Source organism: Corvus kubaryi, unplaced genomic scaffold (assembly GCF_017639235.1).
Source record: "Corvus kubaryi isolate FWS band 111438036 unplaced genomic scaffold, C.kubaryi_AGA036_p1.0 split3-37374, whole genome shotgun sequence".
NCBI lineage: Eukaryota > Metazoa > Chordata > Aves > Passeriformes > Corvidae > Corvus > Corvus kubaryi.
The window spans coordinates 449,639-477,366 of NW_024582090.1; the positions used below are offsets into that span (position 1 = coordinate 449,639).

Sequence of the window (27,728 nt, forward strand, 5' to 3'; positions counted from 1 at the left end):
GCCCCCCCCGCCTGCCCCCTCCTTTCAGGGAAGTGTGCAGAGCGGGCCCGTCCCGGCTGAGGCTTTTTGGCCCCAGCCCGAGCCCCCCCCCCCAGCTGCTCCTTATAAGAATTATGCTCCAAACCCTTCTCCAGCTCCGTTGCACGTTGTAGTACAAAAGGCCCCCGGCACCTCCCTGGGCTCGGGCTATCCCGCACTCCGGGCGCGCCGGGCCCGGGCCGGGGGCAGGCGGGGCAGGGCCGTAACGCCTCGGCCGGGCCGGGCCCGCGGGAAGCGCTGTCCGCCCGGCCCGCCCGGCCCGCACGCCCGCACTCACATGGGCTCCAGCAGCTTGGCCAGCCAGGACTTGAGCGCGTCTACGCTCTCGATGATCATGGTGGCCCCGCACCGCCCGCTCACAGCTACACCGCCGCCATCGCCGCGGCCTGCCCGGCACCGCCCGCAGCGCAGCCTGCTGGGCATCGCCGGGGCGGGGCCCCGCCGCCAGCACCAATCAGGCAGTGGCGCCCCGCGCTGCCAGCCAATGGCAGTGGCCCACAGCCCGAGCCGAGGGTCAGGGGGAACCAGCAAGTTCGGTAGAGCGAGCACATGAACCCGCGGCGACATCTTGGGGGGTGCTCTTAAAGGGAGAGCGGCCCGGCGGGCTCACACCTGGGACAGGCACCCCGTGCTCATTTCCCCCTCCCCAGCCGGGACAAGCGGTCGCAGTGATCTCTCCGTTCGCTCTCCCTCCCGTCCTCCTTCTCTCCCCTCCCTTCACGCTAAAAACGGCCCGGTCTCCCCCCGCCCGCCGCTTTGGTGCGGCCTCGGCTCCCCACCCACTCCCGCTGTTGGTACGGCCCGCGCGGAGCCCGGCAGGCGCGGCAATATGGCGGTGAGTTAAAGAGCAGCGCCGGGGGCTTTGGCTTTGGCGGCCGTCGGGAGCTCTTGGCGTTCCCTGGGCTTCCTCACCGTCTCCTCAGGGTCACTCTTCGGCGCCGCGGCCTTCGGGAAAAGGATCCCATAGGGGCGTGCGTGGGGGCTCTGTCCGGCGGCTGCGGCCCCAGGTGTAAACGTTTTAGGAGTGTCTTGATGGAAAAGTGGAAAATTAGTGTTTTGATGGAAAGAAGCTAAATCCTCAACCTTTATGAGTGCAGAATCTGTAATGCTCATGTCCTTTAGCAATTCTCGTGTGTTATATGGTGAAAGAATAAGATCCTTTAATACGTGCCATATGTTATGTGATAAAAGAATGCGGGGAAGGGCTACTGAACACGGATTTAATTAAAATCGCTTGGAATGCTTTACCTGAAGAACTCCGTGAACTACAATTAGTTATTACCAGACCCTCTTCCTGGCATAGGGAGTGCCAGGAAGAAGCATTGCATGGGTATATGGAGAGTCTGGAACAACCAGAATTCTCTGGGTGTTTTCACTTATGATTCATGTCCTCTTCTACCTCCCCAATTCAGATCTCTCTGAGTTTGTTCTTTATTGGCAAGATGGTCAGTGTGTGTCTGTCTTAGCTACTGTAGAGTCCTTTGCCTTGGAAAACGTTGTTAACACTTTCCTTACAGATCTTAGATCCAGTTTCAGAAGGCTGGATCTCAGGATACAGGTTTACAGAGTCATCACTGCTGCTCTGCTGTGAGGTGTTGCTGCCGTGTTCTGGAGCAGTGCTTGCCCATACCCAAAGGAGTTCAGGAGTGGTCTGTGATAGGTTACAGTTCTGTTATTTCTTAACCTGTTCAGCCAGGCTTCTCTTCCTTTCGCTGTTGAACAGGAGCGTAAAGGAACAGCGAAAGTAGATTTCTTGAAGAAGATTGAAAGAGAGATCCAGCAGAAGTGGGACCATGATCGAGTGTTTGAGATCAATGCTGCAGACAGGAGGGACCAGAGGAGGTATTGTTGTATTTGGTTTTTTACTGCTTGAAATGTCTTTTCATTCAAAAGCTGCTGGGGGGAAAAATGGCCCCTTTGTAAAGAGCAGTGTTCATGGCTCAGCTGGAGAGACCTGCTCACATGTTGTTGACATTTCTGTAGCTGATGGCATAAAGCCGCCGAGTATGTGTGTGGCTGAGTTCCAGCGGGATGGAGAGAAGCTTTTTTAACTCTTTTGCAGTGTCAGTACTCTCTGTGGCTTTAAAACCAGGCTCTCTTTGGCGACTTGTACTCTTTGACATGGAGGAAATTCCTCAGTGTGATGCCTGAGCCCTCACCACTCCAGGGATTTCACTTTGAGGGAGGGCGTGTCCTGCTCTGCTTCACAGAGCAAAACAGTGTTAAGCAAAATCCCAGCTCCTGCTGTAGACCAGCCCCTTGTACTTTTGTAGGAATGGGGGAAGGCCAGGTGTGTGTGACCATTACTGTTCCTCAGATGAGGGGCTGTGCTTTCTTTTCTCACGTGAGCCGTATTGCACAGGTTTGTCCCACCACCTGGTTGGTTGTGGTGTTTCCTAGAGCACTCTGCATTCTGTCTGGCTGGGTTTGGTTAACGTTTTGCTTTGATAATGGCTTTCTGCTCTGATGGTACAATGTTCCTGAGTTGCTATCTGTCGGTTGTAGAAGGTGTTTATCTCCTGGGTTACATTTCCTCCCATCTGGTTGGTTGCATGATTGCTCTCAGCTGTCTGAAATTGGCTCTAAAGGAGTGGGCAGGTGTGGCTGGGCTTTGGGCTCTGTGCTCCCAGGTGGCACACGAGCACTGCTGCAGGGCTGGGCAGCTGTCCTGGCTGAGGGCTCTGCCAGCCCTGGCCCGGGGGGATTTCCTGGGGGAGGTCCCAGGGAGTTCTGGCTGTGGGGGCAGGGGATGAGCCACCTTAGTCAGCACTGGCTCCAGCCCGAGAGGGGAGGGAGCAGAGCTGCAGGGAGGAAGAGCCTGTTACAGGTGCAGGGTGCTCTGTGCTATTGGGAAGACCATATGACTCTTGGTTTTATTTCTGCCCCAGAGTAATCCTGGGAAACTTGTTCATCCTCTGGGAATGCATAGCATGCTTGGAAGCAAGTTCCTTTGTGATCAGTGGGATCCCTGCTCGTTGCAGGTGTGGAGAGGCTGCCTGGGGGAACAGCATTAATCCTGTGGGAGGGTCTCTGACTGGAAAAGCAGTGACCTCGGCAGTATGATGTTAATATTTGGTGTGTGGGAAAGTTGGACTAAACAAAGATGATAACTGAAGTGGTGTAGCAGGTGGCAGGTTCTTAAATTGTAGATTTTGCAAGCAAAGAAATGACTTGGCCTTTATTCCTGCATGTTAATGGATTGAGGGAGTGTGTGAAGGGAAGAGACAAGGCATGGAGTGCAAAGGTAGAGGTAGAAATTCGCGGTGTCCTAAATGTAAATACTTTCTTAGCTGCTTTGAGAGCTCAGGTTCCAACAACATAATACATCTTTGAAACACCCTGCAACAATATATCCCTGTGAGTGGAGCGGTTGCTTACAGTGTGCCCTTAAAATCTGAACTCACACAATGGGAGATTAAATAAATGACTTTAAGCCTTTGCTGTAATTAATTTACAGAAGCAGGATTAGAATTTTTTACCTTTGGGAATGTGCTATATCTATTTCAACATTTCTGTGCGATGTCAGTCCTCTGTGGGTTTTTTCTTTCATGTTTATTTTTTTAAGATGGTAAAGCCTGTTAATGTATCAGCTCTTTAAAATCAAAGACTCGTGTTACTGGTAAGGAAAATATTTTAACGTCACTGTGGGCTGATAATAGCTGAACATACCAGTTACCTGCTTTGCTCGTGTATTGTCTGATGGTCACTTAAAAAGCTAATTATGTGCTTTAATTCTTTGACTTTCTTCTCAGCAAAGGAAAGTACTTTGTTACCTTTCCTTACCCCTACATGAATGGCCGCCTGCACCTGGGACACACATTTTCCTTATCTAAATGTGAGGTAAAAATTCTCCTTTGCTGGTATCTTTAAATAATACTCTAGAACAAATGCTGATTTTGTAGTTCAGTTTTGAGCTAACAGGATGCCATGTCAATTCCTTTATAGCTTTAGTAATGACTTATTAAACTTTCCTTTTTTCCCATATTTTCAGTAGGAATATTGCTGGCTGAAGGGAAATGCCATTCATGTCTTTTTTAATTTGATGAGATGGGCCTGCGGGTGTTTCCCATGTTCATTCTTTGAAACGAGATTTTTAGGAGATGCTGCTAAATGGCTCAAACTTCACAAGAGTCCCTTTTGTTTGTGCTTGCTGTGCTCTGTGACCTGTGTGGGAGCAGGTGTTGGGCACTAGTGGGTAGGATTCCACAACCTCGCTCTTTTTGCACCCGTTGGTCTCTGGTCAGAGCCAGCCTGGAAGCTGGGCACGCCCGTGCCTGTGCAGCCACAGGGGCAGGCCTGGCAGCCAGCTCTGGTTTCACCTTCCTGCCCTGAGTTCCTCCCCAGCTGTGTGCCTGTACTGTCTGTCAGTAGCTGTGTGTTAGAGAAGGAATCACACCAGTGTTTGAGCAGCTGCTGGCTCAGCCTGGTGCCATTCCTGTGTCAGCTGTTCCATTTTCCCTGTCTGTAGTTCGCAGTGGGGTACCAGAGGCTGAAGGGGAGGAGCTGCTTGTTTCCCTTTGGGCTGCACTGCACGGGGATGCCCATCAAGGTGAGAGTTTTGCAGTTGCTGGGGGTTGTTTCCGTTCGGGTTTTTATCCCAAAGGCTGCTTGGAGCCTTGCTTACTGTCTGTCCCCAACGCCACCTTAGTTAATTTAAAAATTCACCAGGACAGTGTGATTTGGAACCTGAATTTGTAATAAACATGTGTTGTGCTTGAATTATAACATTACTTTCTAGAAGATGAAGGGCTGGAAAACTAAATTTTACCTGTTGTATGTTTTCCTTTGTAAGAAAATCCTCACAGTAATCCTCTTCCTGCCCTGGAAGGTGTTCTGGAAGTGGCAGGATCTCCTAGATGTTAATGCAAGGTCCAGAGAAAGTTTAAAGCACTTAAAGCATGGAATGCAAAATGTTACCAGTAAAACCCACTCCTTGGCTGTGATTGCAGCCGGTACCTTGGCTGACACACTCCCAATAACTCTGTTCAGGCTTGTGCAGATAAGCTGAAAAGAGAAATGGAATTGTATGGTTGCCCACCGGAATTTCCTGATGAGGAGGAGGAAGAGGAAGAAAATTCTGGTAAAAAAGAGGAAGAAATTATCATCAAAGACAAAGCAAAAGGCAAAAAGGTAAAGTTTAAACCAAGCCTTCCTGTGTGCAAAGGTTTTTGGTACAAGTGTAGTGCAGGGCTCTCCACCTTTCTGTGGTGCCAACACCCGTGGGTTTGAGCAGGCCCCGAGAACAGGCCGTTCCTTGCTGGGTTGGTGTTGCAGAGCCTCTGCAGCTGTGTTGGACACTGGCATGGAACAGCTGGGAAGAGGAGGGTTAGGGAATTTACAGTGAATACAAGGTATGGTAGAATGGAAACTCTGTGAATACCAGGTGTAGAATGGAAACGAATCCTTTATCCTCACTGTTAGAGAGAGGATGTGAGAATATTTGTGTTAACTTGTGTATCTCGAATCAGAAAACATAACATTAACAGAGGCAAATGCTCTTGTGAGCACAAGACTCTGGGCTTCTTCCTGATCCCAATTGTTCTTTCAGAGCAAGGCTGCTGCCAAGACTGGCTCTTCCAAATACCAGTGGGGGATCATGAAGTCTTTGGGTCTGTCTGATGAAGAAGTAGTCAGTTTTTCTGAAGCTGAGCATTGGCTGGATTATTTCCCTCCCCTTGCTGTCCAGGATCTGAAGAGCATGGGATTGAAGGTGACTCTGGGAGATTCTAACCTCAGTTCCACAGGCAGCCATACCTGTATTGTTACTGTGTTGGTGAATGTGCTGCTTCTCCTTGAGATTTTCTGTGTAATACCAGCATAGTTCCAGAAATGTTTCTGATATTTGGGGAATTAGTAATTTAACCTTTTAATGGTCTTGGGTGATAATTAAGTGCTTTCTTATATGAGCTTGTACCCTGTGCAGTGGTCACAGCTGGAAATGAGTCCAATAAAGGCATTATGACCTATGCTTCCCATGTGAGATAACTTGTCTGTAGTCAGTATTGACAGCAGTTCTATTTAACATCACAGCATTATTCTTCCTATAAGTACTTGTCCTGCTGACAACAGATTTTTGAAAATGAAGAGGTAAAGATGAAACAAGGCAGTGCTGAAATTCAGCTTGAATGGTTGGTTAAAACTACTACAAAACCTCTTAAGTTCTCACTCAGTGGAGGGAGTCGAGTCTTTGACATCTCTGCTCTGAGAGAGCAGGCACAGATGTGTGTTTAAGCTTACACCCTTTGTGGGATACATACTTGCATTGTCCTTTTTGAGAGAAAGCTCTTCTTATTTTTAAAATAATAATTATGGTATTATGAGATTCTTTTAATTTCTTGATTGTGCTTACTTACTGGATCCTCTTGCCCATTTTCAGGTGGACTGGAGGCGTTCCTTCATTACAACAAATGTCAATCCCTATTATGATTCCTTTGTACGATGGCAATTCCTTACACTAAAGGAAAGAAATAAGATTAAGTTTGGCAAACGGTAAGCTGCCACTCAGCTCTGAGTTTTTGGGGGTGTGGGTAAGCTCAGCTGCACCAAAGACAGGGCCCTGTGATACTTCTCTAGAGCGTGCTTTTAACTCAGATGAAACCAGAATCTTTCATTGCTGGCACTCTGCCTGACGCAGTGAAGCGTAGTTGTTGTGCCAGCAAAGCATGTGAGATTTGTCTTCCGGGTTTAGTTTTTCCATGGGTACCAACTCAAAGCAACAAAGGGCCAATTCTGAAAGCTCTGAGCATTGGCACTGACGGAAACAGATCCACACAAAATTTAAAAATACCATTAAGAGGTCTTTTCTTCCCAGAGAGCTATATTTTTTTTCTTCTTGCTCTATACATTATTTGATTCACTGCTAAATGAAAATACACCTTTTTCTAGATACACAATTTATTCTCCTAAAGATGGACAGCCTTGCATGGATCATGACAGGCAAACAGGAGAGGTAATATTTTTACTTGACGTTTTCATGCATTGCTTATGATCTTACAATTTACTTTACATTCAGTATTTATCTTGAAGCAAAACATAGTTTGTATGTGCAGAGTCACTGGCTCTCAGTTGTCAGTGCATGTGAAAATTGAATTAACTCCTCTCTTGAGCAGATTTGTCTGGAACTATGGATAGTATTTTCCATCGTAGCTGGTTTCTGTGATTGTTTGGCAATCTGTGCTTGCAGCATCACTCCATTGTGTTGTTACCTGTTGAAACTAAATAAACAAGTTGTTGTTAACTTAGATGTTGCTGAGACAGTGTCTGTGACAACTAAGTTTTTTGCTGTAGGAATACAGTATAGCCTCTCTGCAGTCTGCATGTCAGTGAGCAGCCTTTCATATGAATGGAAATAGGATTTGCTCTGAGGAAAGCGTGATTACCTTAAATCGTGTTTGGATTAGGTTCCTGCAGAATAGGATTTATTTTCTTTCCTGCTCAAGTAAATTTCATTTATTGATTGTTGCCTTGTTTGTGGGAATTGTAGGGTGTTGGGCCTCAAGAATACACACTGATAAAAATGAAGGTGTTGGATCCTTACCCTGCAAAATTGAGGTAGGTCTTGACTTTTTAGTGGCAGGTAGGCTCTGTTTCCTGGCCAGAACTGACCATTGAATTAAACAGTCTGTTTTGCCTAATGCAGAATTTAATTTCACCTGATTATTTCCATCACTTCAAAGACCTGGTCAGAATCTTGAGCTGCTCTATTCACTGTGTCTGCATGGAACTCAAGTTGCAATTAAAAACAAGCAAACAACAACAAAAAAACCAAAAAACCCCCCCAAAACCGGAAAGAAAATGGAAAACCCGGAAAGAATTAATGACCCACTTTTGTCTCAGGAAACGTTACTCGAAAGTTGATGTTGGTTTAAAAGCCTGTTCTGTGTGATCCGGAATGATTTTATTTTGGTAACTTATCCAGTATTTTTCCCCTTCAGTGGCTTGAGAGGAAAAAACATCTTCCTGGTGGCTGCCACGCTCAGGCCAGAGACCATGTTTGGCCAGACCAACTGCTGGCTGCGCCCGGACATGAAGTACATCGGCTTTGAGACTGGCAATGGGGACATTTTCATCTGCACCCAGCGTGCTGCCAGGAACATGTCCTACCAGGGCTTCACCAAGGACAACGGGGTCGTGCCTGTGGTCAAGGAGCTGATGGGAGAGGTGAGCATCCTACAGTGTGCTGGTCAGGCTTAGCTGGTCCTCTGGAGCTTACGCTTAGAAAGGTGATGGTGGAATTCAAATCGTAAAGAAAATACGGGAGCTATTACAGAAATTTTGGAGTGACTAAAATGTTAGTGACTAAAATCGCAAGCAGCAGGCAGCTTCCTTGGCAGCCAAGCCACAGCTGCTGCTGGGGGAATAACCTGGTGCAGTTACCTGGGGACAGATGCATTCCTGTTGCTTCAGCGTGATTTGGTGAAGGGATAGTGCTAAATAATGCTTTTCTGCTTGCTGGGAAGAGTGAATGGAAAGGGAGAGGAAAAAGTAATAGCCAGAAAGCGTTATGTGGAACAGGCTTTTGTTGGTACTGACACTTCCAGTACATCTATGTGAATTAAGCTGTCTTAACTGAGTAGTTGAATGTTAGTGGTGTTGGGATTTGCTGTCCTTAACTTGTGTGCTTTGTGCAAGTGTCATCAGTGGTGTTTATTTATCCTGATGCCAGGCATCTTCAGCTCTTTGCATCCCTTGATTTCCATTCACTACAACTTATCACCATCTTTCTTGATCTTGCTTTGAAGTAGAAAATACAGGGTTTTTTCCTTTGTTGGTAGACACGATGTGAATTCAAGCAAATTAGTGAGGTAGAAGACAGCTGCCACATCTAGACTGCCTCCTGCCAGTGTGTGAATATCTTGACAATATGCTTTCCTTTCTTTGTTTAATGTTGCTTTTGACACTGGCTTCCTAAGTCATTCCTGCCTCAATGCTGTTGTGCTTCAGATACTTGAAAGCAAACTGTCCTTCTGCTTCCCACGTTTTCCCAATTCTACATGGTAGTAGTTTAAGTTTCTTTGAATTTGGTTTTTTGGCTTCTCTACCAATCAATAATCTATATACAGTGTCAAATAGTACCACATGGTTTCATATGTACTTCCTCCTTGTCCATCTGTATATAAAATGTATTTAATTTGTTTGTAATGTGTAAGGAAAATGTACAGAAAATTTGAAGAATATCAGCTTGCTCTACTAGGCTGAAACCCCCTGATTTTCTTCTCTGCTGTTCCTTTGTCCTGCTCAGGAGATTCTCGGTGCTGCACTTTCGGCACCGCTCACCACCTACAAGGTCATATACGCCCTGCCCATGCTCACCATCAAGGAGGATAAAGGTAACTGCAGCAGAGCCTGTTGGATGGGCACTGGCATTCAGCATGTGGGGACTAATCCTTTCATCTGTTTATCTTTTCCTTTGCCAAGGAACTGGAGTGGTGACAAGTGTTCCCTCTGACTCTCCAGATGACTTTGCAGCCCTGAGAGACTTGAAAAAGAAGCAGGTCAGTCTGTTAACTGAATTGTTTCTGTTTCCTTTCCATAGTGAAGATGGTCAAAAATAAATATCCAGTGGGTAAAATGAAACTCACTTTAATTGGCATTTTGCCACCTCTAACTTGAAATCAAAGTAGTTAAAAATAAATTAAGTTTAAACCAACTGGGCTAGGACAGGTGTTTGGGTTTTTTCAGACTTCGGGTCTGAGTTTTAGATGAGAATCATGTAACTTGTGCTGCATGTTAAGGTAGAGAAGAGCACCAATGAAACAGAAGTGAGTTCCTGTTGTGGAAATGACTTCCAGAAATGAGATTAAGATTCTCTATAAATTTCAAATGAGACTGAAAGTGGTTGTTAGTAATTGCAAGAGTACATCAGCGTCTGAACAGCTGTCCCTGGCTACTGAACTTTTGTCCATTCATTTCAGGGTAGAGCAATATCAGTTTTTCTCCTTTTAAAAAATGTAGACCATTATGGCAAAGAATCATCTGGAACTGAGATGGGGATTGAGGTGTCAGAAATGGTGAGAAGGCAGGGAAGTGGCTTTGTCTGATTTATAATAAAACATTATGTACAAAAAAGACACTATGAATGGACAAGAACCTTTAAATCTAAGAGATTTCTATATATTGCTTTTTTTTGTTCCAACTTTCAAGGCTTTGAGGGTGAAGTATGGCATCAGAGATGAAATGGTCCTGCCATTCGAGCCGGTGAGTGCACTCAGATGTGTCCATCTATAGCACATAGGATGTTGTGTTCACTGATGAGAGACAAACCAGGAGCTGTGCCTACCTCTTCCAGAGTTTCTATTTAAAGTCCTCTTCAGTTGAAAGAGCTGAAAATCTTGAGTAAAATTTTCATGTTTTCCTGTAGTTACAACATTTGGTCTGTTAATGGTTGCAACCAAGATTTGTTATTCTGTGCTGTACTTCAGAGAGAAAGGAAAGTATCAATTTTTATGGGAATTATTGTTTTGGAAGATGGAATGCATCATTATACTGATAACCTGTTGATTGGTTAAAACTTAGCGCCCTAATGGCGAGATTAGGAGTGTATCTGTTCTGTGCAAAAAGCTGAAGTCCCTCCCTGCTAGGGCAGCCTCGTGGCTGAGGCAGTTTCCATTAGAAAGTGCAGGTTACAGGTAAAGCCATCCCAGCATCCTGCAGTACCGTTGGTTCCACACGCCAGCTCCCGTGTTGGGACAGCTCGGTGTGGATACACCTGGGCAGCTCAGAGTCACCCTGGGAACAGCTGGGAACTTCTGGCTGATGAGTGGAACTGCACCCATGTGTTGTAAGCCCTGTGTAACTTGTGCTGGATGCTGTGAGTGTGCAGAGCGAGCAGTGCGGTGCAGGAGGGGTTTGACAGCCCTTTGTTGATTCTCAGGTGCCCATCATTGAAATCCCAGGCTATGGCAGCCTTTGTGCTCCATTTGTCTGTGACGAGCTCAAAATCCAGAGCCAGAATGACAGAGAGAAGCTTGCAGAGGCCAAGGAGAGAGTGTACCTGAAAGGATTCTATGAGGGAGTAAGTAGTAAAAGATTTTGGTAAGTGGTTTCTTGGTGAGTTTAATTAGGAGGAAAAAAAAGGCAGATAAAGAATAAAAAAAAAAAAAACCAACCTCAAGAAAGGGGGACACTATCCTTTTTTCCCAAAGCACTTTTCATTTAGACTCTTCCTGCGGTAAGGTTCTGCAGTTGGGGGAATGATGTAGAATTGGAGAAAGTTTCCACTCATACATTCCTGTGTTCTCTGAACATTAGAACCTGATTTCTGAACAAGTGGTCACCTTCTGGGGAGCTGATCCATTTTGTTGCAAGTATAGATAGGGAAACTGATTTGAAATGAGCAAGGTGGTGGTGGTTGCAGGTTTTTTTGTTTTGTTTTTTTGGGTTGGGTTTTGTTTTGTTTGTTTGGTGTGTGGGTTGTTTTTTTTGTTATTGTTTTGTTTTGTTTTTTTCTCCTGTCTTTACCTCAGTAGCTCGCTATGTGTATTTCTCAGCTGATATTTTGTAAGCAAGCAACAGTTTTTATTTCTGACTCTTTGCACTCTGTCATCTGTGTGGATGCTGACATATGTACAAACTGTTTTTGGGTAAAGATGATTACAATTAATGAAAAAAACCAACACCTGTACTCTTTATTTTTTGCATGTCAAAGATGGCAGCACCTGCTACTTCCTTATATTGATTTGAACACCTATGGCACCTATTTCTTGCTAAATTTTGGAAAAAAAAAAATCTCATGTGACCCATCTTTTACAGGTGATGTTGGTGGATGAATTCAAAGGACAGAAAGTTCAAGATGTCAAGAAACATATTCAGAAGCTGATGTTGGATAAGGTATGTGACAGTGTGCACACAGCTGCTTCTGCATTGTCCATTTTGTCCTTTTCACAGGACTGAGTCACCAGAGAAACCCCTGGTGTGGTTTTGCAGCCCTCAGGGTGCCTTGGGTTGCTGCAGAGCACAGAACACTGCAGAGAGAGGGACCTGGTGTTCTTGGGCTGAGTGGTCTGAGTAGCTTAATTAGAGTTCTCTTATTCCCTGCCTTGCTCTATCACCCGCCCTAGGACATGTTCTGGTGGTCCAATTTATTTTTTAATATAGCTGGGAATATACTGGAAGTGTAGGACCTGAACTGTCAAGTCTCTTTCAAGCCAATGAAGGGGATGTGTGATGTGCAAATGCCCCATTGCTGGGCTCATCCTTCAGAGAAGGGAGAGCAGTAACTGAACAGTGGTTGTGGCATCCCTCTGATGAAACTCCCTAAAGAGGATTGGGAGTGGGAGGGGCTTCAGGCATTTAGTCATTATTCCCTTGTTGTTGTGGCATAGTTATGTCCAGATCATAATGTAACCCATTACCCTGCATCAGCAAGTGTGTGCAAGTGGATTTGAAGCTCAACATCCCATTTTCCTTTGCCTTTCCCCCTCCCTCTGTCCCCTAGGGTTTTGGAGCTGTTTCAATCTGTGGGGCATAGCCAGCAGGAAATATTTTGTGCTTACATGCTCCTTTTCCTCATGCATTCTGTACAAAGTGCTGTGAGCTGGTACCTCAGAGAAGCACACAGACAAGCCTTATGTCATTTTATGTGGAGGAATACTGAGGCAGAGAGCCTGGGCAGTGCTGAGAGCCGTGCAATAAATGCTGTAAACCAGACTAGAATGGAGGGGATGCTTTTTAGTAAGTTGTCAGGGTTTTCTAAACTTTGCTAAGTACTTAAATCTGAGCTTTCATTGCCCTTTCAACTCTTAGGGCGAAGCCATGATTTATATGGAGCCTGAGAAACAAGTTATCTCGAGATCTGCTGATGAGTGTGTTGTGGCCCTTTGTGACCAGTGGTAAGTGAAATAAAGCTGTAGTTACAAAGTTGCTCCAATTGTACCCTATTTCTCAACTGCTTTATTACAATAAACCTTTCCTGACTGTAGGTACTTAGATTATGGTGAAGTGAGCTGGAAGAAACAGGCGTCAGAGTGCTTGAAACATCTGGAGACGTGAGTTATGAGCATGGCTGTAAAGGAGAGTGACTTTGCTGCTGGTGGTGGGGTCTGAGAGGACCGAAAGCAGTAAGAGCTTCTTTCTTACAGGTTCTGTGAAGAGACTAGGAGAAATTTTGAAGCTACCTTAGGTTGGCTACAAGAGCACGCATGCTCCAGGACGTATGGCTTAGGTAGGCAAAACACTCCTTTTTTGGTTGGTGCTTCATAAGGATGGTACTCCTTGTTTCGTTTGGAAGGCTTAAGTGCTATGTAACATCCCCAGTGGGACAGGGAAGTGCGGGAACAACGTTGTCCAACTTGTATCGTGGCCCAGCATCCCAGAGGAGGCGTGCTTTGTTGGAAATGCCTGGGGCTGGTAATATTTGCATTACTATGGGTAGTCTGTGCAGTATCTCAGTAGCTTTTTACCTGGGCCATTGATTTGGAAGGGACCTCAGAAGAGGGAACTAATACCACTTCTTGGGTTTTCTCCTTGAATTCTGACTAGCCTTCATCTTGTGTAGCCTGACATGGGACAGCTGCTAGAAGTGCACTGTAACCCACAGCAGATGTTCTTGAGCTGAGCTATGTCAGGATACTGATTCAAAATCAGCAACTGTTTGTGCTTGAGTAAAATTTTCAAGTGCATAATTTAATTTTTAAAACAAATATTTTTAAAAGCATAAGCATGACTACTAATGTATATATGTATGTTTATATGCTCCACTGAAAATCATAAACTTCTGATGTGTGCCTGGGAGTCGTGTGTGTGGGTAGGGGTGGTGCTATGGTACCTGACAGCCGCCTTCCCCCTGGCCAGGGAGCCGCTTACCTTGGGATGAGCAGTGGCTGATAGAGTCTCTCTCCGACTCCACTATCTACATGGCCTATTACACCGTGGCTCACTTGCTGCAGGGAGGGAACCTGAGGGGCCAAGGAGAATCTCCTCTGGGCATCAGGTAAGGAGAGTAAACCATTAAGTTCTCTTGATTAATTGGGTGTGCTTATCTCCTGAATTGCTCTGCAGAAAGACTTGCCAAGGAGGCTGAGTCTTTGCTTTTGTGTGTAAAAAGCATTATTATTAAACTTAACCTGCTGTGAGCTGAGTTAGAACAGGTCTGCAGAGGGGAAATAAGGGAAGAGAGAACAGTGTGATAGGCAGCGAGAGTGGAGAAATGCCTCTGAAAGCATCTCTGAAAGAGCTGTGTGGGGAGTAAATCACCTTTTTCAATACTTGTTTGACTTGCCTTGAAATGGTCCTTGGCAGGTTGTTGGGTGATTGGTTTCAGTGGCTGCTGAGGTGTCTGCTTGCTGAGACTGCTGTGCACCATAACGAATTGTAGGCTCCAGTGTACAGAGGGAACAGGATTTAGCTCTTGGTTTCTGTCACTGTCACTCTCCTGGAAGCTTAGAACCATCTTTTACCTGCAACTTGTCTGTGGAAGTCTTCAGAGCAAGAGGGAGGAGGCATGTGACCTCTTGGTTGGAGTGGCTTTTGAACTGTGGTGATAAGGATCAGAGAGATGACAGAAGTACAGCTCAGTCTGGAGTTGGAAAAAACACTTCAGATTGTGCCTTGAATCATCTGCTGTAATTCTGTGTGGTTTATGAACTAATTTCTGGAGTAGTTCACATATTGGAATGGAAACTTTTCTTACCTGATGCTTTTAACTAATCTGAAAACCATTTCCAAAGTAAAGATTCGGATTCTTACAGACAGAAATAGCTCTGAGAGACTGGGCAAGGCAGTCACTTGGGCTCAAACCTCTCTAATTACAGAGAAGCTACATATGAGCTAGTCATGTCTGGAAACAAGCTTTGAAGTGAGCATCCTGGGCCCTGAATTACAGATTCAGTGTAATTAAGCATGTACAATTAGAGTGCTCTCCTATGTGAGTAGATAACATCTAGCAGCCTTGGAAAATGCTTTTTACTGATACTTGCTCTGTGGTGTGAAGGAAAAGGGGGTTTATGGCCCATCCTGTCAGTCACCTTCAGTTACAGTGAATTTGGCACCAAACACAAGCTCAGTCACAGCACAGGAATTTAAAGCATAGAACAAGAACTGCCAGAACCAAGCCAGCAAACCTGAGCCTCATTATCTGAGGTGGTTTTCTAATGTGTACTGGAAGTACTTGGGGTCCAGAATGTTTTTCCTCTCTGCATGGCACAGGCCAAAGCCCCTTAGCAGGTGCTAACACAGAGCAGACTTTGGCTTGAAAGTATTTAATTTGGAATGCACACAGGCAGTATCTGGTGCAGTCTGCTGAAGTTCTGAGAGCCAGGAGTAAAAATCTCTGTAGAAACAAGAAGGATGTGTGTTAATGCAGCCCAGTGGCTGCAGAGTTGTGGGTCTCAGTTGCATCTCATCAGTATTTTCCTTCAAAATTGTGGCTCCTACCTCTGGTAGTTGGTAAGATGTGTCTTGCAGTCAATGTTAATTTTAAATGTTCATTCCATTTGAAGTGGGAAAAGACCACAAATATTTTCCATGTAGGAGGCAACCTTGAACTGTACAGCAGTTCTCTCCTGTCCTCCTGCTCTTTGATTTCTGGGAACCCAGAAGGAATGGCTCCATGAGACATAGCAGTGAGGGGCTCTCAGCGTTCACTTAAGGTCACAGGTGGTGCTGAGGGTTGGGTGGTGACACTTGGAAAAGAAATGATCGGGTTTCCAGGACATTCAAGATTACGCTTTAATTATTAATTGCTTTTTCTTTATGGGAGTCTTCATGCTTTATTGGGAAAGCTGAAAGGGCAGTTTAAGCAGGGCATGGCTTGAGCAGTTCTGAATTTGTTTCTGATGTTAGATTCACTCACCTGAGCTCAGGCAAAGGCCCTGGGCACTCTGTCCATGTTTGCTGATCACGTGGACTGTGCTGTAAGAATGGATCAACAGGTTTAAGCTGCCTTGTAGAAAATGCTGTGGAGTGTGAGGAGCTTTTACTGACTTGGCAATGTGGGACTGATTCTGTGCAGGGCACATCAAATGAGCAAAGAGGTTTGGGATTACATCTTCTTCAAGACAGCTCCATTCCCCAAAACTGAGATTCCAAAAGAAAAGTTGGATAAACTGAAGGAGGAGTTTGAATTTTGGTATCCTGTGGATCTCAGAGTTTCTGGCAAAGACCTTGTTCCAAATCACCTGTCGTACTACCTCTACAATCATGTGGCCATGTGGTCAGAACAAAGGTAAGTTGGGATGTGATGCAGGTGTGCAGGAGGTAAAGCTGGAGAGTTTGCAGTTCTGTCACGTTTGTTAATGGCCTTTGGACTGTACCACATTTAGAGTTGTGTTGGAAATGTATTCTTTTGTATTGCAGCTTTGATACAGTTGTCCATAATAGAAGTGATTGAAATGGAAGTGGTTTTTACCATTATTTCCCCTGGTTTTTCTGCAATATCTCCTCCTATGGATTTCCCAATGTTGAGTTGTATTCCTGCACTGGAATTTATGTGACTTTATTACAGAGTCTTCTTAATTCCTTCTCAAGGATGGTTAAAAGAGCCATATATGCTCCTATGGACTGTGCAGGACTGGTTGAGACTCTTTGCCCATTGCATGATGCTTTTAGGGTGAAGATACAGTTTGCATTCCCTTGAACTTTGGTTTAGGGGTTGTATAAAACTGCATATAGGAAAAGTGGGTTTCTGCTGTATAGTAAAGATGATTGTGGGCAATTTAATACCTCCTTCCTTCATGGGTAGAGATGTGGACCCAGCACTGTTGTGTGCTCTTGGGCAGTGCCAATCACTGGCCTTTAAATTAAAAATATCTGAATAGAGGAAGGTGAAGTAAATGAGCTGTAATTGCAGGTGCACTGCTCCCTGCCTTGCATTTCAGCAGTGATAATCCTTAGCCTTTATACTGTAGTTCTTTACATCTTCAGAAACACTCCTTAATATATGTAAGACAACCCTTAGGTATTTTTTTTGAAGATTCCACTTAAGGTGTTCATCTCAAAGTGGAACATAGTGTTTGTTCCTTTTTTTTAAAAAGAGAAAATGTATTTACTTGGCCAAAAGCTTTGTATCTTGTCTTCAAACAGAGAAAAATGGCCAGTAGCTGTGAGAGCCAATGGACATCTGCTTCTCAATTCTGAAAAGGTACGGTGAGGTTTTGTGTGACATGGCTTTTGTGTTGTCAAAATGGCATTTCCTAGCCAGACTAGAAACTTCTTGGGATTTAAGTAGTGGAAATAGTGACATTTCTTCATTAGTGCCCTCCAGTTTTTCATTCGCTAAAGACCTGCCTTGCCTGTGATTCTGTGTAGCACTTTCTGTTAAGTCAGCTTTTGTGTGGTCTCACCAATTTATGAAGAGTTCAGTGCGTTTCTGTTAAGTTTTAGGGTAATACAGAATGTTTATTTATTTAACTAAAGTTTAGCTTTTTAGAGCATTGGAGTAGATGCAGCGAGAGGAAAACATTTGTGCCAATTACTTGCTAATATGTGCAAGTTCTGACACTGAATTGAATTAAAAGTGCCTGAACCCAGGAATTAGGTCTTGGAGACTGTTTGATATGAATCAAAAAAACCCCAAAACAAACCCGACTGGAGTTCTTCTTGAAAAATCAATACGGGGTGGGCTGAAACTGCCAGTTTTGAAGTAGTATTTAAGTTTAATTAAGGGAATTTCTGGGTTTGTATTTTGGTGCTGAGTGCATGCAGAGTTGAGTCTGCTTTTGCTGTAAGACCTCATTCAGATTTACCAAAGTGCTTTTTGCTGTGATTCATGAGAAAATGGTTTGCCCAAACCCTTGCTGGGTCTGTCTTGCTTATCCACCAACACAAGGGATGTGTGAGAAAACAAACACTCTTATCTTTCTTTCAGATGTCTAAATCGACAGGCAACTTCCTTACCCTCACTCAAGCTGTTGACAAGTTTTCTGCAGATGGTGAGTGCGTTCTGACCTGCATCTGATTGTCAATTATGCCAAAATGACTAAAATGAGTGTTTTGCTCTCAAAGGAGTTTATTGGAGTATTGAATGGCAATAAATCTGCCACTTAGCACCTGTTCTTGTTGAAAAGCTGAACTCCACTTGGAAGATTGGGATGTGTGTTAGCACACCTTGTTCAGCCAGGAGCTGCTTCTGGGGCTGAGCCCTCCAGGAGCAGCCTGTTTGATTTTTCTGTGCTCACTGAAGAGATCAGAACACAGGACATGCTGCTGGTGTGCATGGGGTGTGTACGTGTTTGTGCCCTGCGTATCCATGTGTGCTGTGCTCCTTCTTCCATGCTCCTGTGTTTTGGGCAGTGACTGTGCTGGTCTCCTGGTTCTGGTGTCTGTCTGGTCCCTTCCCAAGGAGGGCAGTGTTCCTCTCCTGGGGGAAGTGCTTCCTTTGAGGCATCTCTGGCTGGCCAGGCAGTTTGTTACCTGGCCTTGCATTTGCTAACTCCAATTGAAGTGAGCTGTCAGGGTGCAGGAGGCACAGCACTCCATGGGTATCAGCCAGCTCATGGCATCCAGCCTTGGCAGCTGATCCCATTTCCTTCAGGCATGCGTTTGGCCTTGGCTGATGCTGGAGACACTGTTGAAGATGCCAACTTTGTGGAAGCCATGGCAGATGCTGGTATTCTTCGTCTCTACACGTGGGTGGAGTGGGTGAAGGAGATGATTGCAAACAGAGACAGCCTGAGGAGCGGCCCAGCCAGCACCTTCAATGACAGAGTCTTTGCCAGGTATGGTACAAAGGTTAATAATACAGTTTGGGCCATGTTTTTCCTTGCAAGAAGGAATCCTGTAGTTATTTTTTTCTACAAGTAATGAATTCCATAAAACAGCGCACATTCCAGCATAGGTTATGGGGTTTGGCTGCACTGGTGAGTTTTACAGTGTTGCCATTACATGGGGCACACTATGCAGTATTGATGCTGTCACTTCCCTTTCCTCCCCAGTGAGATGAATGCAGGGATAATGAAGACAGACCAAAATTACGAGAAGATGATGTTTAAGGAAGCTCTGAAAACTGGTTTCTTTGAGTTTCAGGTAGGAGCTGTAAGAAAGTGTGACACCTGGTATTTGTTACTTTGTGGATTTCTTTTGATCTTTCTGTCTCTGATCCTTAATTATACAGCTGAATTGGAATCAGAATTGTGTCAAGAAACAAGAGTACTTCAAGGGAATAAATGTGGAATTGTAGAGGTCTGTCTGTGTCAGTTTACAAAGGTCCTGAGGAAAACAAATGCAATTCTGCAAATAGTTCTGATATCTAATATGAGCAAGAAGCTGCTTAAAAAAAGACAAAGACACTATTAAAAAGAGCGTTGCCTTTCTTTACATCTTTTGTGATAAAGGACTCTTCATAAGAAAACAAGCTAATACATCAACGAAATTGTTTGGAAGCATAGTACTTTTTGATATCCTCCATAAACCATGTCTCCAGAGTGTCTGCAGAGCCATGCTGCTCTATTTAATGAATTACAGATGCTTCTTCATGTGGCTGCTTTGAGATACTCAGGAGTAGGGTTAAATAGGCTGAATTATGTGTAATGATAGATCATATTCATTGCCTTTTTCTTCGTCCTTATTAATATCTTTATGTAAGTTGCTTGGGATGACAGCACCTGATACATAGCCGTGGATGTTTTTGTCTTTTATGTTTGTGCCAACAAACAGTTTTTTTAAGTACCACATAAATGCGAAAATCCAATGGCCAGCTGGCAGAGTCACATGTGGGTGCTTCAGGAAACTGCAGTTCTCAGAGCTCAGTAATGGATTATTACAAGCTGCTCACGTTCTGCAGGCGTGTTAGAGCCCACAGGTGTGTGTGTTTGACTCTGGGTGTTGCTCCCTGGCAGCTGAGTGCTGATGGCTGTGTTGTTGTTCCAGGCAGCAAAAGACAAGTACCGGGAGCTGGCGATCGAGGGCATGCACAGGGAGCTGGTGTTCCAGTTCATTGAGGTGCAGACTCTGCTGCTGGCGCCCATCTGCCCCCACCTGTGTGAGCACATCTGGTCCCTGCTGGGGAAGGTACTGATGTTTCAGCTCTGTCATTGATTCAGAGCTGAGCTTTTATGGATTTCAGTAACACCCAAGTCAGGCTTACAAATATTATTCATGTACAAGTAGAAGAAATGTGTCAGAATCCAAGGAGTCATACTGGCTCATTGTCCCTGGGACAGTGACTGCAGGGAGCTGGCCTGTTGCCGTGATGATATGTGCAACATTACTACCAGTCACTATCATTGTCTGCTTGCAAAGAGGTGATCTAAAATTAAGTGAAACAATGCAATAGTCTTACCCTTCTGCGTAAAGCTTAGTTTTGATTTTTTTAAGCCCTGTGCTTGTAGATGGCGTTCCATAGCCATATGGTAGCTGTGACTCTAAGTACAGTCTTGAACACACTTGTGAAGAAGTGCTTGTTGGCTGTGTGCCCACTCCTTTACACCCTAGTTATGGGTGCATGCTCACTGGGGTCCAAACTGGCTAAACTCCATTTTCCCATCAAGCTATAACTGTTGGAAAACCCACCAGCTAATGTGTGTTCACCTCAGTGCGTTTGTGTCTTCCTCTGCCCAAAGCCTGACTCCATCATGAGGGCCTCGTGGCCGGCAGCAGGGCCCATGGATGAGGTGTTGATTCGCTCCTCCCAGTACCTGATGGAAGCAGCTCACGACCTCCGGCTCCGCCTCAAGAGCTACATGGTGCCTGTGAAAGGAAAGGTGAAGGTTGTCTGTTTGTGTGCATGTGTGATAATTCTGTATTGCCTAGGGACTCCTTCCTAATTGTTTTTATTTCCTCAGAAAAGTGCTAAAGAGCCTTCCCAGAAGCCTTCTCACTGTACCATCTATGTGGCCAAGAACTACCCGCCCTGGCAGCACACCACCCTGTCCATCCTGCGCAAGCACTTCCAGGTGCTCGTCCCTTCCTCTGCCCTCCAGCTGCTTGCCTGCTTTTTGTGGCTCGTTTTCCATCTGTAGAAAGTTTATAAGGTGTAACTTGTTACCAAATTATTTCAATAGATTAATTTTCTTTATGCTTTTACAACTATCCAGTAAGTTTTTATGCTTAATGAAAATGTCCCAAGGACTGTCATTGATTTGACAGTTGCATTTCATTGGTTTTGACAATCTGAGTAAAAGCATGCCTGTGCTCTGTTGTTTCTTTCATTTGTGAGTGGTTAGCTTTTAAATATTCTTCTTTCCAAGTATATTTTTGAGGAAACATGGGTGACTGACAGAGTACTGCTGCCTTACTCTGCAAGTGGGCTGAGAAGCTTTGTTCTAGTCCTTGAGTAAGTGTATACCACTCAGTTACAAGAAATAGCTTGAAATGGAATAAATCAGTCATGAGAAGAAATATGTTAAGAAAGCAGAAGGATCTGTGCTTCTGACACGGGGAACTGCTGAGAGTGGCTTTTGGGATCCTGATGAAGCCTCCTCAGCTTGAACACACCAGGGCTGTAGCTGATAGATCAGGGAGTCCTGACTATTCCAGCTTGTGGCAATGAGATAACCAGCTTGTGGCAATGAGATAAACCAATAGTCCTCATGTGGAATTTGTTCTTGGGGGTATTCACCTTTGGGCATTGTATAGGCTTTTCTCTGTATCAGTGTTAAATGCTGTTTGGGCTTCAAAAGAATGAGAAAACTGTCTGGGGAGTCAATGATGCTGACAAACCTTGCTGGTATTTATGGGAAAGCAGGAAAGGTATATGATATTGAAAGGCAAGATTTTTCATGATAGCTGTTCCCTTTAATGATTGTTCATCCCTGTTTAGGCCAGTGGAGGTCAACTGCCAGATAATAAAGTAATTGCCAGTGAGCTGAACACCTTGCCAGAGCTGAAGAAGTATATGAAGAAGGTGATGCCTTTTGTTGCCATGGTTAAGGTAGGTGTCAGAGGGACAGTTCTGGTACAGGAAAGGCTTTTGTGAATGCAGTGTCTCCCCCTTGCCCTTTGCTCATTTGGCATCTTTATGGGTTTGTTTATAAACAGCTTCAACATCTCTAGAAGAAATACATAATAAAAATGTCTCTATGTGAATTAGCCCAGCTGCATTCTGGATCTGGTTGAGGCTTGGTGCTTTCTGTGTTTTGTGGGTGATATAATCTACTTCAAACACACCTGGATTCCTCTATATTTGAAATGTATCCTATTTGACTTCTCCAGTTTTTCATGCTGAAATGAGTGAAGTGTTGCTTTGGAGACAAAAAAAATTGGAAGTTAAAAGTAAGGCCAGAGTTAATTGATTGCAGTATGTTTAAGGGAGGAAAAAACAGACTGTTCTGAGCCTTGAATGGAATTACAAATTTTGTCTGTAATTCTTATGTTTATGAATATTCTGATAGTCCATTGTTTTCCCTGAGTTGTGCGAGCCTATTCAAATCTTGGTTTCCATTTCTTTAAAGAAACTTTTTTGTGCTTGCTGTTGCAGATGAAAATTCAATACAGCAACTAGGGAGAGCTAAGAAGCAAAGAATTAATAAATTTTTTTTTAAATTGGGGGTGGGGGGGGTCACAGTGTGTGATTTAAAACCTTTTTGATGACTTTTCATGATCTGTAGAAGTTGAGAGGGATTAGTAATGGAAAAAATCTTAGTGAGTGTAAAAAAAAATTACTTTTTCTCCTTAAGCTTTAGCTTGATTTTTGAAATACATGTATTAATGTCTTCTATTTGTAAGCTTTGTCGTGTTTTCTAAGTGGAGGTGCTCTTTGCTGTCTCTGTGGGGTTGTTCTGATTGTTCCTTTTCATGAAAGCTTGGAAGCTTTCAGAGGAGCAGAGAGCACAGAGCAGTTCTGGAGCTTCCTGCCTAAGTTTGTAAGAACAGGAGGGATGTGTTAGATCCTCTGATCCCAGCTGGGAAAGGTCAGACAAGCTCTCAGTCCTTAGAGTTAGGGCTGAAACACTGCTGTGTTTTGGTGTCTTTAGTCTGGCAGCAGTGAGTGGTCCTGGGGCACGTGGGGAGGGAGCTGAGGCTCACCTCAAATCCATCCTTTCGCTTCCAAAGAGCAGTAACCAATTTCCCGTAGAGACATGGAAACACCTGAGCGCGGACTCCCCTGATCAGTGTCTTTCTTTAAACCAATTATTCATCAATTCCAGGGTACAAGGAGCATTTCTGCTTGTGCTTCCCACTCATCAGAGGAGGGCTGAAATGTAGGAGAGCCTCTGTGATTTACAAAGGGAAGCAGTTCCATGGTAAAAGGGAATCTTTCACATTAAACTGACGAGGAAACCAGGAAACCACAACCATGCTGAGGCTGACAAAGCAGAGCTTCAAAGGAGACAGCTGGCTCAGCATGTGAGCCAGGCAGGGACAGATTAAACTCCAAAGAGGAAGTTCTGTTTTAGTTAAAAAAAAAAATCGTGTGGTTTTTATACTGCCTTTAATACTGTCTCTTGTGACTGTTGCTGCTGGCTTTCTGGACTTAATTAAGTTACTTTTATGTTAACATACAAAGTGGTTGTTATTTCCCTGCAGAGAACTCGCTGTGAGCATGTCCAGGTGTTGTGGGCTTGTCCTTTATTTTAAACTGGGTCATCAGCCTGAGTTTCCTGCTGTGAAATACCACTGAAACGCTGACTGATTTTGTGAATTCTCAACCTGCACATTAAGTAGGGATTTAAATAACTGTGAATGTCAAACACCTTTTCTATTCTATATTAAAACTGTGTTCTAATTGCTCTTACTCCTCCCATCAGTGTCACCAACTCCCTGTAGAAGAAGCCCTGTTACAAGAAAATTATTGCTCTGATGTTAATGTTGTGCCAGCAGAGCGCTCTCGGATTTGCAAGCCTATTCTTTTCATGACTAATGTGGATAGTTTGCCATTTTGAAGCATCATTTTACTTGCAGCCTTTAGAGGGTTTTAATACTTTGGGGCCCCCCCCCCCGCACAGGAAAACTTGGAGAAAAGTGGTTCTCGTGTTCTTGATCTTGAACTGGAGTTTGATGAGCGTGCAGTGCTCATGGAGAACATTGTCTACTTGACAAATTCCCTGGAGGTTGGTACAGACTTGGCACCTGTTACTTGGCATTTATTGGGATAGCTGGAGCAGCAGCCTTCCCTAAGGCTCTAAGCCTCTTTACATTAACTTCTGGGTGTGCATTGCTCAAGTAACAGTTTTTTATCAACTTTGTTTCCATTTGTCAAATAGATGCATATAAATCTGTTCAGTGTTGGCACGAGATACAGGGGTGGGTATACACTACAAACATGGTCCCAGAAAACAGGGCTGGTTTTCACTGCAGTACTGGATGTATCTGTGACAGTGATGTCCACTGACACTTCTGAAGAGACACTTTTCTCTGAGCTGGTCTGTATCTTGCGTTTCCAGCTGAAGAAAGATAAGGAGCTGCTTCAAGGCATTACTAGCAAGAACAGTCAGTCACTGGGCACCTACACTGGCATGTTGACTGCAGCAGGCTGTCTTCCCTCTGCAAGGAGCAGACTCTGGGCAGGGCTTTTCACGCTGTGCTGTGTAAAAGGCATCCAGTCTGGTAGCAGTTATGCTGCTTCATATGATGAGCAGAATTTAGTTTAATAGGCAGCATGGTAATCAGGGGACAGCTCAGGCACGTGGTATTAAAAAACTTAAAACAAACAAAAAACCCCAACACCAAAAGTCAAAAAAATAAAAGCAGTTGTTTTTTAAGAATTAGAAACTCTATATATTGCAGAGCTGGATGTAACCTGTACAGTATGAAACAAGAGTGACTTCATTGGGCTTGTCCCATGTCAGAGCAAAGCCAAGAGTGAGCAGCAGCTTTTATTTTAAGCTGTCTGTAAATCTTCAAAGCCCATTGACGTGGGGGAGGGAGCAGTGTATCCTTGGAACAGGGATATACTGCTTGGAGCAGCCAGAGAGGCTGGGGGCTCTGGGGATCCCTGTCCTCGGAGGCTGACTAGGGGGGTCTTGTGCACCTCACATAGGGAGTAGATGACCCTTAGAGGTCCCTTCCAAACAAGATTTTGTGGGTTCAGGTGTGCTTTTGTTGCCTTATGTCAGTGCAGGTTTGCTTTCCCCTTTCCTACATGAACAGCTGTTTGATGGGGCCGTAACCTCTGCTGTTCCCTCTAAAGCCATTACACTCCTGCTTATTCCCTCCTCCCCCATTTTTTCTCTTTGACAGCTGGATCACATTGAAGTGAAGTTTGCTTCTGAAGCAGAAGATAAAATCAAAGAAGACTGCTGTCCTGGAAAACCATTTTCTATATTCAGAACTGAGGTAAAATCAGAAATTCAGATATTGGAAGTCAGAAAACTTAATTTGAAACTTTTAAAAAAACCCAGACAAAAGTAAATTTAAAAACTTTGATCAGACATGAATGTTCATCATGTATGAATATTTCTAATTCTTTTAAAAGTAAAAATGTAACTGATCTCCCGAAATATGTCCTAAACCCTTGTTACACTCTGGGCTGCATTTTAGGCTTGGGGCAGTGCTGGCATCCAGCATTATGGCCAGGCAGGTTCTAATGGGATTTTATCCCTCCAGAAGATTTATTGACAGCAGATGTTTATTTGATTTAGTTTCCTGTTTCCCCTGAGGAATCCCGAGCACAGGTTCTCCTCTAAGGTCTGTATTGTTTGTCACAGCCTGGCGTGTCCGTGTTTCTGGTCAACCCTCAGCCCTCCAATGGCCACTTCTCCACAAAAATGGACATCAGGCAAGGGGACAACAGGGAGACTGTGATCAGGCGCCTGATGAAGATGGACAGAGGGATTAAAGGTAACCACTAGTCCAGTGTCCAGCTGTGCCACCTGCTGCGGGGGGCACACAGGGTGTGACAGAGGACGTGGGACATGCCCTGTGTATGCAGTGATGTGAGTTACTGCCAGCTCCTGGGCGGTGGAGGTTTGGGAATGGCTGGAAACAAGTGAGATGGAACAGGGACTCTTCCCTGTCTTCCCAGAAGGTGTCAGTGTGCTCTTGGGGACAGGGCTGGAAGGCCGTACTTGCAGGAAGGTGTAGCTGAAGGTCCCAGGCTCCTTGGTCTCCTTAGCAATCTTACTAGTCTGCTTTTTAATAAGGAATGTATTGAAATCAACTCTCGCCTTCCTCTTCCTTCCAGTCTCTGCAGTTCATTCCTCAGAAAATGAAGAATAACTGTTGAGTTACTCAGACCTGTCCTGAGCCAGATAAAGCAAATTCAGTGCTTAGAATGTGGTATTAGGAGCTGGTGTTTGTGTGGTTTATCCCCGTTTCTGTTGGTAACTCACTGTGTGACCACTGAAGGACAGTGTTGTATTGGTGTAAACCTTAACACGACAGTTATTCCCATGAGAATGTGTTTCCTTGGAGCAGATGTGGAAGTTCCAAGGGTTCAGCATTGCTGTGGTTAACTCTGTTGGTGCTGTGGCCTGTGTACAGCTGCTGTGGCCTCACCAGCTGCTCTCTCTCTGCAGATCTCTCTAAAGTGAAGCTGATGAGGTTTGATGATCCCGTGCTTGGGCCCCGCCGTGTTCCAGTCCTTGGCAAAGAGGAAGCAGGGAAAACTCCTATCCTGGAGCAAGCCATCTTCCACATTGACCTGGCCCAGAGGCACGTCTGTGTCACTGAGAATGGCCTGACAAGGGACATTGGGGACACAATTGTTTACCTGGTTCATTGAACGGGTGTGTACCTGGCAGTGAGAAGGTTCATGGAGGGACGTTGAAGCATCTGTATTAAACAAAGGGGAGAATTTGTTCTATTAAAAAAAAAAAAAGCCGCCCCAACCAACCTGAGTTCTCATGGGCGTTGCCCCTGCTCTTTTAAACAGGGGTTTAATAAAATTATTTTCCTCTGGTGCTTTGGCTTCTCTTGAAAAGAAACAGGTACCCTGGAAATTCTCCACTATTTATTCTTTCCTGGGTACTGCCTCAAGATGGGACTTCTTTTCACTCCTGGCCTCAAGTATGGAGCAGAGTGAGAAGCCCCATCCTTGGCTGACACTGCAAGTAATCTGATAGATAAAATAATTGTTCTATATAAAAGCCAAACAGCTGGGAGAGAGGAATGTGCGCTGTTGCATATCGCCCTGTGACATGTCTCTCTGCAAAGAGGCTTGGGGAGGAATTTCTTGCTCTGGAATTCAGTCCAGAACAGTTTATTAATCCCTGTAGACTTTGCAGGCAGAAGAGAGAATTCTTGTGTGACACCAGTGGAGCATCCACAACCTGTGTTTTGTTTAAAGCAGCAGCAGTTCCTCCTCAGAGAACCTTATTGAGTCAGAGGGAGGGTGCGACCTGGGGGAATTATTTCCCACTGCAGTGGGGAGCAGCAGCAGCATCACCATGAGCAGGGGCTGCTGGGCTGGGGAGATCTGTGGGGAGGGGGCTTTGGAAGGGTCTATTTCTGTGGTTGTGGATCTCTGTACAGATCAGCTCCTGCACTGGCTCCATCTGATTAGTGTGATTGAGCTGGGGGCCTCCTCAGCCTCCCCCTTTCCCCTATTCCTGTGTGGCCCCCCCCAGTGCCCCCATCCTGTCCCATGGTCAGTGCTCAGACCTGCTGGGGCTCAGGAGCCCAGGGAGGGACATCCCCAGCACCCAACCAAAACCTCCCACCCTGGAAAAATCTGTCCTGACCTTTGAAGTGGGAGCAAGCATCATGGAAAGGGAACAGGTACAAAGTAAAGCAAAATGGTATTTTTGGGCAGGGGTCATGTCACTTCCCTCCAGGTTTCTTTTGTGTCTTTCAAAATGTGTGAAGAGGAGAAAATCATCAGCTGATTCGTGTTGGTGCTCTCTGAAAACAGTTCTGTGGGTGTTGTTCTGCCAGGG

At 44.8% G+C, this 27,728-nt stretch overlaps 2 protein-coding genes across 5 annotated transcripts in view; one reads left to right on the forward strand and one right to left on the reverse strand.

Moving 5' to 3' along the window:
- Positions 1-455, reverse strand: part of RBM27 (RNA binding motif protein 27) — a 23,104-nt gene extending 22,649 nt beyond the window's left edge. For 2 of the 3 annotated variants that reach the window (XM_042016069.1, XM_042016070.1), the window contains exon 1: positions 317-454. In XM_042016069.1, the coding sequence (XP_041872003.1) occupies positions 317-375 (59 nt within the window). In that variant the 5' untranslated portion in view covers positions 376-454. Of the gene's footprint in view, positions 1-316 lie in introns of all 3 variants that reach the window. The other variant, XM_042016067.1, reaches the window with a different exon arrangement.
- A 200-nt stretch (positions 456-655) lies between these two features.
- Positions 656-26,754, forward strand: LARS1 (leucyl-tRNA synthetase 1). 2 transcript variants are annotated; one of them, XM_042016058.1, is made up of 32 exons: positions 657-874; positions 1,763-1,881; positions 3,792-3,879; positions 4,508-4,588; positions 5,029-5,169; positions 5,588-5,749; positions 6,416-6,528; positions 6,925-6,988; positions 7,523-7,590; positions 7,974-8,199; positions 9,281-9,368; positions 9,457-9,533; positions 10,183-10,236; positions 10,913-11,053; positions 11,791-11,868; positions 12,784-12,869; positions 12,960-13,025; positions 13,119-13,201; positions 13,831-13,969; positions 15,989-16,201; positions 17,059-17,116; positions 17,843-17,906; positions 18,509-18,692; positions 18,909-18,999; positions 19,843-19,983; positions 20,535-20,675; positions 20,757-20,867; positions 21,734-21,844; positions 23,859-23,963; positions 25,093-25,188; positions 25,560-25,692; positions 26,370-26,754. In XM_042016058.1, the coding sequence occupies exons 1-32, from the start codon at positions 869-871 to the stop codon at positions 26,573-26,575; spliced, it is 3,534 nt and encodes a 1,177-aa protein (XP_041871992.1). In that variant the 5' UTR covers positions 657-868; the 3' UTR covers positions 26,576-26,754. The 2 variants fall into 2 exon arrangements, with proteins under 2 accessions (XP_041871993.1, XP_041871992.1); XM_042016059.1 differs by lacking the exon at positions 23,859-23,963 and having other exon boundaries at positions 656-874.
- Positions 26,755-27,728: the final 974 nt, after the last annotated feature.